Source organism: Hemiscyllium ocellatum, chromosome 44 (assembly GCF_020745735.1).
Source record: "Hemiscyllium ocellatum isolate sHemOce1 chromosome 44, sHemOce1.pat.X.cur, whole genome shotgun sequence".
Classification (NCBI taxonomy): domain Eukaryota; kingdom Metazoa; phylum Chordata; class Chondrichthyes; order Orectolobiformes; family Hemiscylliidae; genus Hemiscyllium; species Hemiscyllium ocellatum.
The window spans coordinates 10,903,738-10,919,477 of NC_083444.1; the positions used below are offsets into that span (position 1 = coordinate 10,903,738).

The window sequence follows — 15,740 nt, forward strand, 5'->3', positions numbered from 1 at the left end:
GAGCAAGCGAGGTACAAGCCGCAATGAATTCTGCACTTTACAGGTGGCTGTATCCCGCACCTGAGTTAATACAGTGACTGGGAGTGTTTTTTGGGGGACAGTGTAGAGGGAGCTTTACTCTGTATCTAACCCCGTGCTGTCCCTGTCCTGGGAGTGTTTAATGGGGGACAGTGTAGAAGGAGCTTTACTCTGTATCTAACCCCATACTGTCCCTGTCCTGGGAGTGTTTAATAGGGGGACAGTGTAGAGGGAGCTTTACTCTGTATCTAACCCCGTGCTGTCCCTGTCCTGGGAATATTTGATGGGGAGACAGTGTAGAGGGAGCTTTACTCTGTATCTAACCCCGTGCTGTCCCTGTCCTGGGAATATTTGATGGGGAGACAGTGTAGAGGGAGCTTTACTCTGTATCTAACCCCGTGCTGTCCCTGTCCTGGGAGTGTTTGATGGGGAGACAGTGTAGAGGGAGCTTTACTCTGTATCCAACCCCGTGCTGTCCCTGTCCTGGGAGTGTTTAATGGGGGACAGTGTAGAAGGAGCTTTACTCTGTATCTAACCCCATACTGTCCCTGTCCTGGGAGTGTTTGATGTGGGGACAGTGTAGAGGGAGCTTTACTCTGTATCTAACCCCATACTGTCCCTGCCCCTGGGAGTGTTTGATGGGGACAGTGTAGAGGGAGCTTTACTCTGTATCTAACCCTGTGCTGTCCCTGTCCTGGGAGTGTTTGATGGGGGGATAGTGTTATCTAACTCAATGATAACACTGTGTCCAAATTAGAAGCTGACTTTATAAGTATCACCTGTCTACCCATCCCATCCAAGTAGCCCTCACAAACCCCTCAACTCCTCCATGAGCCATTTCCCTCCAGCCACACAGCCAGCTCACCTACAACCCACCTCACCCACTTCCCACTTAGATCTTATCCCTGATGTTCAAACTGGACGTGTAACCACGACACAGAGCACTTCTCGGCATGAAAACAGGCCATGTCCTGTCTCTCCTGCCTCTGACTCCACCCTCCGCTCTAACAACAATTCCCTAACCCTTGAACATTAGACTAAATCGCTGCTTCCCAGCGGGTCCCAGGAATGGGATATCTCTGGTGGAAAGTTTGGGAGGCTCCAGTTGGCACATGGTGCAACAGTGCCATGCGGTGGCGGGACATGCACATTACAGGATCTCTGCGTTCGGCTTGATCCCAGAGTCACCTGCCCCAAAGCAAGGGGAACATAGAACATGGAACATTACCGCAGTACAGGCCCTTCAGCCCTCGATGTTGTTCCAACCTGTCGTACCACTCTGAAGCCCATCTAACCTACACTATTCCATGTACATCCATATGCTTGTCCAATGACGACTTAAATGTACTTAAAAAGACTCTCCCTGTCCACCCTATCTAACCCTCTGATTATCTTATATGTCTCTATTAAGTCACCTCTCAACCTTCTTCTCTCTAACAAAAACAGCCTCCAGTCCCTCAGCCTTTCCTTGTAAGACCTTCCCTCCATACCAGGCAACGTCCTGGTAAATCGCTGCCGGATTATTTTGCACTCCCGACAATTCACCAACTCTGCAATTCACCTCAAACGTCCTGAACGCAAATCCTCCATCTTCCAGGATGTCTGAAAGCTGGTCCTGAACAGCACCCAATCCGCACACAGGAAGATCCCAGAAATGGCCACCCGACTTCTTTCTCATGTTGATCCTGCGAGGGGTGCTGGGGGTGGGGGAACGCTGGTGCTCAGGGAGGTTTCTACGGATGTGTCAATATTTAAAGGGAGTAAAGCTTCCTGCTACTCCATGAGGCTGGGAGTCTTGAGGGAGAGAGTCAGTATTTACAGAGAGTCTGGGGGTGACGGAGGTCTGTTGGTATTTATAAGGGAGTCTCCTCTGTCCACTTCTCAAAGCTCTTGGATGTAGATGCCCATTGCTCTGTACTCAAGGAGGAGCACAGATTCAATGTGATGTCTCCTTTTATGTGTGTCCTCACCCTCCCACAGGCACCGCCTCCTGTCACGTTGCCGGTGACCCCCACTACTACACCTTCGACAACGTCATGCACACCTTCCTGGGCACCTGCACCTACACCTTGGTCAGCGTCTGCAACACCACCATGGTCACGCCGTTCACCGTCAGCGGCAAGAACGAGGAGCGGGGCATGCCGTACGCCTCCTACCTCAGCGAGGTCCACGTCGAGGTCAAAGGCCTGAACATCGTCATGCAGAAGGGCAGCAGGTTGCTGGTGGGTCCCTGCCGAATGACATAGCTGTTGGGGAGGGTGGGGAATTGGTTTGGTTCCTGCAGCAAGGTCTCACGGGTCTTTACAAATACCAGTTTGGGTTTCCATGGCTGTATCTTGTAACCTGAGCAGATTAGTTAGGTTAACCCCTTTAGGGTGTAGGTTTGCTCGCTGTAGGTTTGATATCCAGACGTTTCATTACCTGGCTAGGTAACATCATCAGTGGCGACCTCCAAGTGAAGCGAAGCTGTAGTCTCCTACTTTCTATTTATATCTTTCTCCTGGATGGGGTTCCTGGGGTTTGTGGTGATGTCATTTCCTGTTTGTTTTCGGAGGGGTTGACCCCTACCAGGTTGACCCCTACCAGGTTAACCCCTACCAGGGCAGAGTCTGCCACTGGGTGTAAAGGATCATTTCAAATAGTTAAAATCAGGCGACCAATCAAAGGGCGCCACTTTCTGTGAGGTAATGACTTTGCTCAGGGGACCATTACAAAAATAATTCTTGCCTTAAAGTTCATTCTTTTAAAATTCTGATTAGTTCATGAATCATGCTAATCCCTGGGCTGTTACATGAGGAGATATTGAAAAGCCCAAGTCTGTCGTGTCGAGAAATGAGGGGTCATTTTATACAAAACTGCAAAATCGAGTTAGTGCAGAAAGCACATTTCCCCTGTCTGGGGTCCAGTGGGGGTAGAGACCCAAGGGACACAGTCTCTGAATAAGGGGCAGGACTTTCAAGGTGGGGGTGAGGAGGGGGGGTTCCTTCACTCAGAGACTGATGACTCTTTGTAACTCTCTCTCACGGACAGCTGTGAGATGACTCGGTTTCTACGTACCAATCACAGCAAGGGATGTGGGGATCCTTGAGAACATCCTTTATTTGAACATCCGAAATCCAAAAAGCTCCGAAATCCAAAGGTTTCTCTGTGAAGTTTTTTTTTGATTATTAACAATGGTTGTTTGGCGAATAAACAGTTAACCCAAGTCGACACTTGGTGGATGTGTGTCACTCAGACGCGACACTGGGGTGGCAGGGGGGGCCCGTAGCTAAGCATGTTCTTGCCTAGAAGTCTGCTCCTCCGGTAAGATTTTATTTTTAAATTTCACCACAACACCGTCACTTATTCTGAAAACCGAAAACTTCCGAATTCCGAGAAACAGCTGGTCCCGGGCATTTCGGATAAAGGATCTTCTACCTGTTAGAAGTAAGTGGAATTGCAGTCATGCGGGCTTGAGGGGCCGAATGGCCTCATGCTGTTCCAATCCCAGCTGCAGACTAGACTGCTATACAAGGGGGGCTGATTTCCCACATTTTGTCGATCAGATATCCTTCACTAACAGCATTACTCAATAATCCTGTATTTTTTTCCAGGAGATATTGCTGTCGTTTGTAAGTTAGAAGGACGACAGGGAAGTAATATTAATTCTGCACTGATATTTGGGTGCCCCAATATTCTAAAGTATTTCTAAAGTGAAGCAGTACGGTGAATGACAATGCAGGAAACATGCCAGCCAGTTGGTGCACAGCAAGATTCCAGAAATATCAACTCTAGTGGCATTTGCTGAGGGATAAATATTAGCCCAGTTGGTCAAAGAGACCTCCCTTGGGACAGAGATATGAGGTCCCATCTTGAGAGGGCACACACTACAACCTGTTCTAAATTGAAAAGACTATGTGCTTGGGCAGGGTTTGAACCTTCTGACTAGACCTGATCCACCAACTGCTCTCAGGAGAGGTGGTTAATGGGTTGTGGGGTTTGGAAACTAGGCTCCTTCAGCCATGAGCTGGGGAAGGGACTCTGTTCCAGACTGGGGACCTACAAGGCACAGTCTCTCCTCACATCTCTTACGGACCCCCTTCAAAATATATGAAGAAGGTAGCCAAGACCCTAATGTTTTCCTATTTTGAAAGGTAAATGTGAGGTGCTCTGCTCCAGATGCAATGCAAACGGTCAAACTACTCAACGCTTAACAAAACATAATTTATTCAAACGCTACAGTTAAAATACAACAAAAGGAAGAAAACTTGGAATAGCTTAACCCTATTGGAAAACTTAACAGATTAATAGATTATCTTACTGCTAAACGGTAACAGCCCATAAATACTCTCTCTTGCCAAAAAGGCAAATTCAGGAAACAAATTGTCTCACATACACTTCTGCAATCTGAAAGGAAAGAACACCAAAAGACAATCCTGGGAGAGACAGTATAGCAGTTGGGAGAGATTCACTGCTTTCCAATCCTGCTAAGACCCCAGCAACAGCTGAAGGCTAACCGTAAACTCCCCAGTTCATGAGGGTTAGAACTTGACCTCACCCAGTCAGGATGCTTCTATTGTTCCAGCTTTTTAAAAAAAAAATCCTAAGGCTAGGCAAGCTGTTTACTGGTTTCTCAACTAGACAACGTAGTGCCTCTGTCTTCAAACCTCTCTTTAGAAACAACCCGAACAAAATAAACCTCTTAAAACCACAGCATCGTCACACACCATTGTAAACATGGTCGGGATTCGGCGTGATGCTCCTCACAGTCGAATTTCCCACAGTCACTCACACTTGGAAAACCCGCGGGAAAAGGCACACTCTCATATTCTTGTATATTCCGAATGCAACAGGTACCCAGATTCCCAGCAGTCAATGGGAAAAGTAAACTAGATGACATACCTGCAGCCCTTAGCGATGGTGATCAATGTCCGAGATATCTTAAGTATCACAGAAAGCTAATGGCGGGGAAAGAGACCACTCTACCCATCGTTACCATGCTAATCTGCGTAACCCCTTTTCCCAGCATTCAGTTTGTAGCTCTTCTGGTCGCAACATTTGGCGTGCACGTCCAGATGAGTTGGGTGTGTCTGCCTCTCTGGTCCACTCATGCCAGGCATCAGTCACTCTCTACCTTTAAATCTATTCCCCCTTTAGTCAGACCCTTCTGCTGAGAGCAATAGACTATGTTCCCTCTCAAGTCTATGCAAGGCTTATGCCCGAAACGTCGATTCTCCTGCTCCTCGGACGCTGCCTGACCTGCTGTGCTTTTCCAGCACCGCACTCTCGACTCTGATCTCCAGCATCTGCGGGTCCTCCCTTTCTCCCACTGGATCAGTCTAGTATTGCCCTAACAGTTTTCACGCGCTGAATTGTCAACCGCAGCTCTCCTGAAAGTGACCCACACTTGCCAGTTTAGTAACTGTAGCTGTCCCTTGTTGTTCCTCCTTTGCAGCTCAATGATAAAATGATCAGGACACCATTTGAGGACAACGTGGCCGGAGTCAACATCTACTCCAGCGGCATCTACAACGTCCTCGAGACCCGGTTTGGCCTGATGGTCAGGTTCGACGGCAACCATCACCTTGAGATTAAACTGCCAAACACATACTTTGGAAAGGTGAGATTTCACACACACACACACACACACACATACTACACACACAGACACACACACACAGACACAAACAGACATACACACACACACAGACACATACACACACTCTCACACACACACAGACACACATACACGCACACGCACACACACTCACGCACATACAGACACACACACACAGCCACACACACACAGCCACACACACTCTCACACACACAGACACACACACACACAGACATACACAGACAAACACACACTCACGCACACACACAGATACACACACTCTCACACACACACACACACTCAGACACACACACACACTCACACACACAGATACACACACAGACACACTCACACTCACTCACACACACAGACACACACACACAGACACACACACAGACACACACACACACAGATGGGGGAATGTGTGGACAATGTTGATGAGCCTGAAGGGAAACTGAATAAACACATGAGGGAGAAATAAAGATACACTGGAGGTCTGGTGAAAGCGGGAGGAGGCTTATATAGGACTGAAATACCACGACAGAGCAGATGGGTCAAATGGCCTGGCTCTGTGTCGTTAATATTATGTTATTCTTTTCTTTAATTCATTCTTAGGACATGTGAGGGCTTCCATTAACCACCCTGGAAATAGTAGTAGTAGTAGTAGTAGTAGTAGTAGTAGTAGTAGTAGTAGTAGTAGTAGTAGTAGTAGTAGTAGTAGTAGTAGTAGTAGTAGTAGTAGTAGTAGTAGTAGTAGTAGTCGTGGTGGTGGTGGTCGAGGGTGGCATGGTGGCTCAGTGGTTAGCACTGCTGCCTCGCGGCACCAGGGACACAGGTTCGATTCCAGCCTCGGGTGACTGACTGTGTGGAGTTTGCACATTCTCCCCGTGTCTGCGTGGGTTTCCTCCAGATGCTCCAGTTTCCTCCCACAGTCCAAACATGTGTAGGTTAGGGTAGATTGGCCGTGCTAAATTACCCATAGTGTCCAGGGATCTGCAGGTTAGGGTGGATTGGCCATGGGAAGTGCAGGAGTAGGGGTGGGGGTGGGTGCGATGACCTTTAGTGTGGACTCAAGCGGCCTGCTTCCGTGATGTTGGGATTCTTGAACAGCTACAGTTCAGGGGACATCCAGACACAGGACGAGGTAAGGAGTTCCAGGACTTTGGCTGAAGCAATACTGAAGCAAAAGTGATATGTTTCCAAGTCAGGATGATGTGGGACTTGGAAGGGAACTTGCAGGGAATGGTGTCCCCCTGTATCTGCTGCCCATGACCTACTCAGTGTTGGTGATCATGGGTTTGGAAAGTGCTGTCTGAGGATTTTTGGTGAATTTCTACAGTGCATCTTGTCGATCGCACACATTGCTGCTACTGAGCGTCGGTGGGGGAGGGAGTGGACCCCGAATGATGTCAAGCTTCTTGACGTCATTACTAAGGGTCATTATTTGAAAATAAAGGGTTGCCCTTTGAGGACAGAGATGAGGAGAATTTTTTTTCTCTCGAAGTTCGTGAATCTTTGAAATTGTCAAACTGAAAAAGGCGCTGAAGGCAGAGTCTTTGACTTTTTAAGGTGTCCTTAAAACCTTTCCCCTGACGAGAGAGCAGCTCTCTAAAAGCTTGTGATTTCAAATAAACCGATTAGTCTAGTAGATTAGTTTTTTTATTTGTCATTTGTACAACTGATACAGTAAAAACAAGGCAGTGTTCCTCCAGGAGGGTGCTACATGGACAGCACAAGCTATACGATAATACGCATTGGCGGCTCAATGGTGAGCACTGCTGCCTCACAGCACCAGGGTCCCAGGTTCGATTCCAGCCTCAGGTGACTGAATGCGTGGAGTTTGCACATTCTCCCCCCGTGTCTGCGTGGGTTTCCTCCCACAATGTGCAGTTTAGGTGAACTGGCCGTGCTAAATTCCCCATAGTATTAGGTGCATTAGTCAGAAGGAAATGGGTCTGGGTGGGTTACTCTTCGGAGGGTCAGTGTGGACTGGTTGGGCCGAAGGGCCTGTTTCCACACTGTCGGGAATCTAATCTAAAGTGAATAAGAAGTGCAAAACATGCAAGTTACAGCGTAATACAAGAATAAGAAATAACAGACATTTTTCCAGCAACAATTTGAAGTCAAGCAAAGAATGTCAGAGTTTGATCATACTGTGTTAAGGAGACTGAAGGCTTGTGGGAAGAAACATTTGCACAGTCTGGCCATGAGAGACCGAATGCTCTGGTATCTTCTGCCAGATGGCAGGAGGGAGGAGAGTTTGAGTGAGGGGTGTGTGGGCTGTTCCACAATGCTCTTAGCCTTTTGGATGCAGCGTGTGGTGTAAATGTCTGTAATGGAGGGGAGGGAGACCCCGATGATCCTCTCAGCCGTCCTCACTATCCATCGTAGGGTCTTACCATCCGAGACGGTGCAGTCCCTGAACCAGGCAGTGATGCAGCAGCTCAGGGTGCTCTCAATGGCCCCTGTTGTAGAATGTGGTGAGGAGGGGTTTGGGGTGGGGGGGTGGGAGATGGGCTTACCTCGGCCTACACAGAAAGCAGAGACGGTGCTGAACTTTCTTGGCCATGGAGCTGGGGTTGAGGGTCCAGGTGAGATTCTCCACCAGGTGGATTCCAATTAGCCCCATTTCTCCAGCCCTTTCCCCCACAAGCCTCCAATTCCCCAGCCACCTCTGGGAATGACACCAAGTGATCCTCAGCAAGCTGTCAGGATTTGGAATGGACTGCCTCGGAGAGTGGTGGAGGTGGATTCCATCTGAGGTCTCAGAAGACAGCTGGATGTAAATTTGGAAGTGGTGAATATAGCAGGCGATAGAAATAAGGCTGGAGATTGGGACTAGCTGGGTAGCACTTTTGAGAGCCAGTACAGGTGCGATGGGTTGAATGGCCTCCTTCTATGGTGCAATTCCTGAACCAGGCAGTAATGCAGCAGCTCAGGGTACTCTCAATGATCCCTCTGTGTGATGTGGTGAGGATGGGGGCAGTGGGAGGTGGGCTTTCCTCAGCCTGCACAGTGGGTAGAGACCCTGTTGGACTAATACCTGGTGTCGTGTGACTCCTGAATACTTCTAAGGGAAAAGTAAGCAGAGGATGCCTGCCTTGAAGAAGTTTTCCTCCCCTCTCTACAAGAATCTCAGGGAGTCCCTCTCCCACTGCAACTCCCAGGTCATTTCCTCTGCCCTGAAGCTCTTCAACCATGTCCTGAAACAAACTCGGTACCGCAGCCACATTCGCTCCCTCAGTGCCTGCCCCCGTAACCAACTCATCCCACACGGACTCCGAACCACCTTTAAACCAGCAGAGTTCGGACCCAAACAGGACAAACAGTACAGACCACAGATTCAAAAACACCAGCAACAGTTCTCTTTCAGGATCCTCCGCTCCACGCTCGCAGCAATGCGCTGGCACCTAACCTCGATGTGGACTTCAACAGTTTGCTCATTTCCCCTTCCCCCACCTCACCCTCGTTCCAAACTTCCAGCTCAGCACTGTCCCCATGACTTGTCTGGACTTGTCCGACCTGCCTAGCTCCTTTTCCACCTATCCACTCCACCCTCTCCTCCCTGACCTATCACCTTCATCCCCTCCCCTACTCACCCATTGTACTCTATGCTACTTTCTCCCCACCCCCACCCTCCTCCAGCTTATCTCTCCACGCTTCAGCCTCTCTGCCTTTATTCCTGATGAAGGGCTTTTGCCCGAAACGTCGATTTTGCTGCTCGTTGGATGCTGCCTGAACCACTGTGCTCTTCCAGCACCAATAATCCAAATGTTTGAAAGGCTATCAGGGCTAGGCGAGTTATCAGATCAGCTGTGGTCTTATTTATTGGCAGAGAAGGCCCATGGTTGATCTATTCCTGTATACATTCGTGCACATGTTTGTGAGGTAATCCCTTTGAGCTAAAGAGTTCAGTCCGAGGGCTCTTAACCATCAGATCAGGGGTCGACTGTTTAAGTCTGAGGATGAAGAGAAATCTCTTCAGAGGTTTCATTTTGTAGTTATTTGGAATCCTTTACCGCAGAGAAGCCCCGCTGTTGAGTACATTCAAGACAGAGTTTTGGGATAGAGGCCAGGTTTAGATATGAAGGATGACGAATGATTTTAAACTGGACAGGTACTTGAGGGAATTAAACTTGCAGGGACAGAGCAGACGGAATGGAAAGGGCTGATTGCCCTACAGCAAGCTCACAGTGATTTAATGGGCCAAATGGCCTCCCCAATTCCCTCATGTGCCTGTCCAGTTCCGTTTTGAAACCGTTCATCGTCCTTCACATCTAAACCTGGCCTCGGTCTCAAAAGTCTGTTTTGAATACATGGTGTGGAGGTGCCAGTGTTGGACTGGGGTGGACCAAGTTATAAAATCACACAGCACCAGTGTTATAATGCAACAGGTTTATTAGGAAGCACCAGCTTTCAGAGCTTCGTCAGGTGGCTGTGGAACAGGATCCATACGGTACAGAATTTATAGCCACAGGATTGCAGTGTCCATGACACTGGTTTCCATGACATTGTGTTATCCGAACATTCGATTATCCGAACATTCGATTATCCGAACATTCGGTTATCCGAACATTTGATTATCCAAACATTCGATTACATGAACATTTGGTTATCCGAACATTCAGTTATCTGATCATTTGGTTATCCGAATATTCAGTTATCCGAACATTAGATTATCCTAATATTAGATTATCCAAACAATCGATTATCCGAATATTCGGTTATCCAAACATTCGATTATCCGAACATTTGATTATCCAAACATTCGATTATCTGATCATTTGGTTATCCGAACATTCGATTATCCGAACATTAGATTATCCAAACAATCGATTATCCGAACATTCAGTTATCCGAACATTAGATTATCCTAACAATCGATTATCCGAATATTCGATTATCTGAACATTCAATTATCTGATCATTTGATTATCCGAACATTTGATTATCCGATATACTCATTCGGGTTTGCCCTGTATACCGAGTGACAGAATCTTTCTGGGGAAGAGGATGGCCTCCTTCTGTGCTGTCGGCTCTGAATTCCAAAGGGGACCTGGAGATCAGCTGGAGCTCAGGTTGACCAGCAGTTGTGATTGTGTTAGACAGCCAGTCTGGATGGTGGGGACCCTGTTGCTGCTCTCTACAAGGTTGTCAAAGCCAAAACAGCCATTCAGAGTCACGTCAGTAATTGCTCTCCTCCCTAGGTGTGCGGTATGTGCGGAAACTTTAACAATGAGCAAGCTGACGAGCTCCTGATGCCCAACGGTCTCCAGGGTAAAAACGTCACCCAGTTTGGCAACAGTTGGCAGATCCAGGGTGACAAGGACTCACGGTAAGAGACTCACGGAGAGGGGAGGCTGGGGGCACAAAAACAAGGTGCTGCTGGGTTCGGCGAGCTGGGTGATTTTTCTTGCGTGCGTTTCGTCTCCCTCCTGGGCGACATCTCCAGCATTGTGTGACCTTGCAAGGTCACACAATCAGCTCGGCCGAACCGACCAGCACCTTCAACCACAACCCGGGCTATAGATCTTCACTGAAACTTTAAAAAATACAAGGCGCGTTTGTAAAGCCTCCTTTGCCAAGCTCTGGATGTACCCAAAGCTCTTCGCAGCCAATGGGAGGTCATAGAATGTTAGAAAGAAACCGTTCTGCCTGGACTGGCCATACAGTGAATTACCCAGCCTATTCCCTCTTCTCAGTACTCTGTCTATAACCGTCCAGGTTACAGTACCACAGGTATTAATCCAGACATCTTTTCAATGAACTGGGCAACTTCTGCCGATCCGACCCTCCCGGGCACTGGGTTCCAGACTCCTGACCGTCTCAGTGTTCAGGTTTGTCAGAGCCCGTCCGCTCAAGGCATCCTTTCCTCTGTGTACTTTTCGTCTTTTTCTTTTCTTTCTTTACCTTCGAGGCCTGGGCGGTGGCTGCAGTGTCGATCGGTGGAGCCCAGAGCGAGGATTGCTAGGAGGCAATAGGCCTGGACTCCCGGCAGCGGCGGTGCCCAGAGCGGGGAGTTCAAAGGAGCAATAGGCCCGGAGCCTGGACTCTTGGCAGCGGTGGTGCCCGGAGTGGAGACTCCTGGCAGTGCCAGACTCAGAGCCTTGACTCCCGGAGGTTGTAGGCCTGGAGCCTGGACTCTTAGTGGTTGTAGGCCCAGAGCTTGGACTCTTAGTGGTGATGGTGCCCGGAGCAGGCACTCCTGTGGGGGTAGGCCCAGAACCTGTACTCTTGCTGATACTGGTGCCTGGAGCAGAGACTCCTGGTGGTGCTAGGCCTGGAGCCTGGACTCTTGGCAGTTTGAACAGAAGATGAACTCTTATTTAAATAATTTCATTTTATCTGATTGTGCCTCAAAATGGCGCCAGACTGTGGAGACAAGATTTTCCACTGAATCTTCAAGAGACACATGACAACAAAACCATTCATCCATTCACTTTAGTCTGTGCCCCTTAGTCACTGGCCCCTCTGCTGTAGTAAACAGGCCCTTCCTATCCGCACTATCTCGGCCCCCCCTCAGTCTCCTCTGCTCCCAGAAAAAAACGTTCCCCGTGGCTGGAATATTTTCTCAAGCCCAGGCAAAGTTGCATTGTAAGGAATGAGGCAGCTCATGTGAGCATACCTAACACTACGGGCAATTTAGTACGGCCAATCCATCCTAACCCGCACATCTTTGTGACTGTGGGAGGAAACCCACACAGACACTGGGAGAATGTGCAAACTCCACACAGTCAGTCGCCTGAGGTGGGAATTGAACCCAGGTCTCTGGGGCTGTGAGGCAGCAGTGCTAACCACTGTGCCACCATGCCTACACCCTGTCCAAAGTATCCACATCTTTTTGGGAGGGTGGTGACCAGAATTGTATGCAATTAATAGCAGAGCCATAGAGACATACATGACGGAAACAGACCCCTGACCATGCCGACCAGATATTCCAACCCAATCTGTGGGTGGCACGGTGGCACAGTGGTTAGCACTGCTGCCTCACAGCGCCTGAGACCTGGGTTCAATTCCCGACTCAGGCGACTGTCTGTGTGGAGTTTGCACGTTCTCCCCGTGTCTGCGTGGGTTTCCTCCGGGTGCTCCGGTTTCCTCCCACAGTCCAAAGATGTGCGGGTCAGGGTGAATTGGCCAGGCTAAATTGCCCGTAGTGTTAGGTAAGGGGTAAGTGTAGGGGTATGGGTGGGTTGCGCTTCGGTGGGTCGGTGTGGACGTGTTGGGCCGAAGGGCCTGTTTCCACAATGTAAGTCTAATCTAATCTAGTCGCACCAGCCCATATCCCTCCAAACCCTTCCTATAGTTTCATTTACCAGCTCTATCATCCAGATTTTATCGGATTTAATTTAAATTCCAACCTTTGTCGTTCTGGGATGTGAATCTCTGTACCCTGCCCCTCCAGAACATTGGCATCGGGCCCCTGAGATGACATTATCCTGTGAAGCAGTCAGAGCTGTCTCGCTAACTCCTGACATCTTTTTGTCATCCAGCTGCCAGTCTGATGACCGGGAGGATCTGGACCCGATGTGTACGCCTGAAGATAAGAAGGTGTGGACAGCCCAGTGCGAGGAGCTGTTAACAGCCAAGTACCAGCCGTGTCACAGCACCGTGAAGCCAGCAGCATTCATTGAGAACTGCGTGTTTGACATGTGCATGTACTCCGGCATGATCTCCACTCTCTGCGATAATATCCAGTCCTACATTGAAGCCTGCAAGAGTGAGGGCATTGACATTAAGTGGAGGAACAGCACCTTCTGTCGTAAGTGACCCAACCTCCATGTGTGGCTTTAGAAGCTCCCCGGCCCCCCGCACCAACACACGCGCACCACCCTCTTCCCCAGCTCATCGCAGGAGCCAGGACAACTACCAGGCCCGTGAACTCAGGGAGCGATGCCAAACCTGACTCTGCTGATAGCCGCCACTCAGCCCCTCGGGCCTGTTACACAGGAAGAGGCCACTCAGCCCCTCAGGCCTGTTACACAGGAGGAGGCCACTCAGCCCCTCGGGCCTGTTACACAGGAGGAGGCCACTCAGCCCCTCGGGCCTGTTACACAGGAAGAGGCCACTCAGCCCCTCGGGCCTGTTACACAGGAAGAGGCCACTCAGCCCCTCGGGCCTGTTACACAGGAAGAGGCCACTCAGCCCCTTGACCCTGTTACACAGGAAGAGGCCACTCAGCCCCTTGACCCTGTTACACAGGAAGAGGCCATTCAGCCCCTCGGGCCTGTTACTCAGGAGGAGGCCACTCAGCCTACTTGGGAAATAGCAAGGTCCCTCAGAGCACAATGTGCTGCTTGCCCTGTTGAACGGTGCCCCCCAGGAGATCTCCAGGAACTCTCGTGATTGTTGCGGCAGACCGTTCTAACAGAGTGTGTTGTAAAGGCAGCAGCCGGCCCATCTCTCACTGCTGTCTGCTTTCGCTGTCCAGCCCTGCCCTGCCAGAAGAACAGCCACTACACCGAGTGTGCCACACCCTGCCCAGCTACCTGCACGGACATCTACGCCCCCTCGACCTGCGAGGACCACCGGGAGTGCGTGGAGGGCTGCGAGTGTGACGAGAACTTCGTGCTGAGCGATGACCGATGCGTTGCCTTGGCGGACTGCGGCTGCGTCGACTACAACGGTGACTACCACGAGGTAAGGGCTGGCCTCCCACGGCAGCCTCAGCTGTGGGGGTCGGAGCGTCCGGTGGGCGCACGTGGCGTTTCCTGCCTTTTTGGGTCATTGCCCTTAACCTTCAGCCCTTCATAGTTTAACCGGATCATTTAGGAGCAAGGGGCAGGAGGTCGCCACTCAGCCCCTCAAGCCTGGCTAGTCTGATCGTCACCTCAAACCCACATTCTATCTCCGCCTCCTTAACCTTTGAACCCCTTTCTGTGAACCCTTCTAATTCCACCTTCCGCTGCCACTACTTTTGAGGAAGACTTCCAAACACCATCCACCAATGAAAGGAAACGAAAATGCATGGCTTCTGTTTTAAATGGGCAGCCCCTGATTTTTATACAGTGACCCCACTGCCGGGTTCTCAATGTCCACCCGGTCTCGCCCCCTCGGTGATCTTCCCTGTTTCAGTCGGTTGCTTATCGCTCTTCATTGGATACAACTCCGGTATGTCCAATCTTTCCTCAGAATTACCGTCTCCGATCCAGGGATTATTCCGGTAAATCTCCTCTGAGCTGCCTCCAACACGTTCACTTCCGGTCTCTCTGCTATCGCTAAGCTTGAAAGGGGTGCGGAATAGATTCGCAAGGATCGTGCCACGGCTGGAGGGTCTCAGGAGAGGAAGAGGCGACATGTGTTTTGAGTCGAGGTTAGAGAGTGGTGCTGGAAAAACGCAGCAGGTCAGGCAGCATCTGAGGAGCAGGAGAATCGACGTTTCGGGCAAAAGCCCTTCATCAGGATTTCCTGACCTGCTGTGCTTTTCCAGCACCACACTGTAATCTTGACTCTAATCTGCAGTACCCACTTTCGCCAAGCATGTGTTTTGAGCCCATGAGGTCCTTTCACGTTTGGAGAATAAGCCCATCCTGTGCAGTTATGGAGTCATACAGCACAGAAACAGACCCTCTTTGGTGCAACCATTCCAAACTAGGTTCCTCATGAAGAGCTTATGCCTGAAACATCGAATCTCCTGCTCCTCGGATGCTGCCTGACTTGCTGTGCTTTTCCAGCACCACACTCTCTTGACTCCAACATCTGCAGCCCTCACTTTCTCTGAACCAGGGATCCCCCCCAAGACTAAACTGCCTGCGCTTGGCCCATACCCTTTTCTGACTCATGGACTTATCCAAATGTCTTTTAAACTGGACCGGCCTCCACCACTTCCTCTGGTAGTTCATTCCACACACGAACCACCCTCGTGTAAATAAATTTGCCCCTCTCTCTCCTCTCACCTTAAAAATATGTCCCTCCCTTGTCTTGAAATGCCCCAAGGAACAGCCCTTAGCTATTCACCCTCAAAATTTATAAACCTCTACAAGGTCTGCCTTCAATCTCCAATGCTCCAGGGAAAGACGTCCCAGCCGATCAACTTTTCCTCATCACTTCAAACCCTCCACTCCCGGTAAATCATTTCTGAACTGTCTCCATTTTAATAACATCCTTGCTATAACTGGGCAACCAGAAA

The 15,740-nt window shown here is 49.7% G+C and overlaps 1 protein-coding gene across 1 annotated transcript in view; it reads left to right on the forward strand.

The window, feature by feature from the left end:
• Positions 1–15,740, forward strand: part of LOC132835219 (zonadhesin-like) — a 140,998-nt gene that overhangs the window by 93,123 nt on the left and 32,135 nt on the right. The window contains exons 38-42 of the mRNA XM_060854582.1: positions 1,999–2,240; positions 5,453–5,617; positions 10,822–10,949; positions 13,105–13,373; positions 14,043–14,251. Coding sequence (XP_060710565.1) covers positions 1,999–2,240; positions 5,453–5,617; positions 10,822–10,949; positions 13,105–13,373; positions 14,043–14,251 — 1,013 coding nt within the window. The remainder of the gene's footprint in view (positions 1–1,998; positions 2,241–5,452; positions 5,618–10,821; positions 10,950–13,104; positions 13,374–14,042; positions 14,252–15,740) is intronic.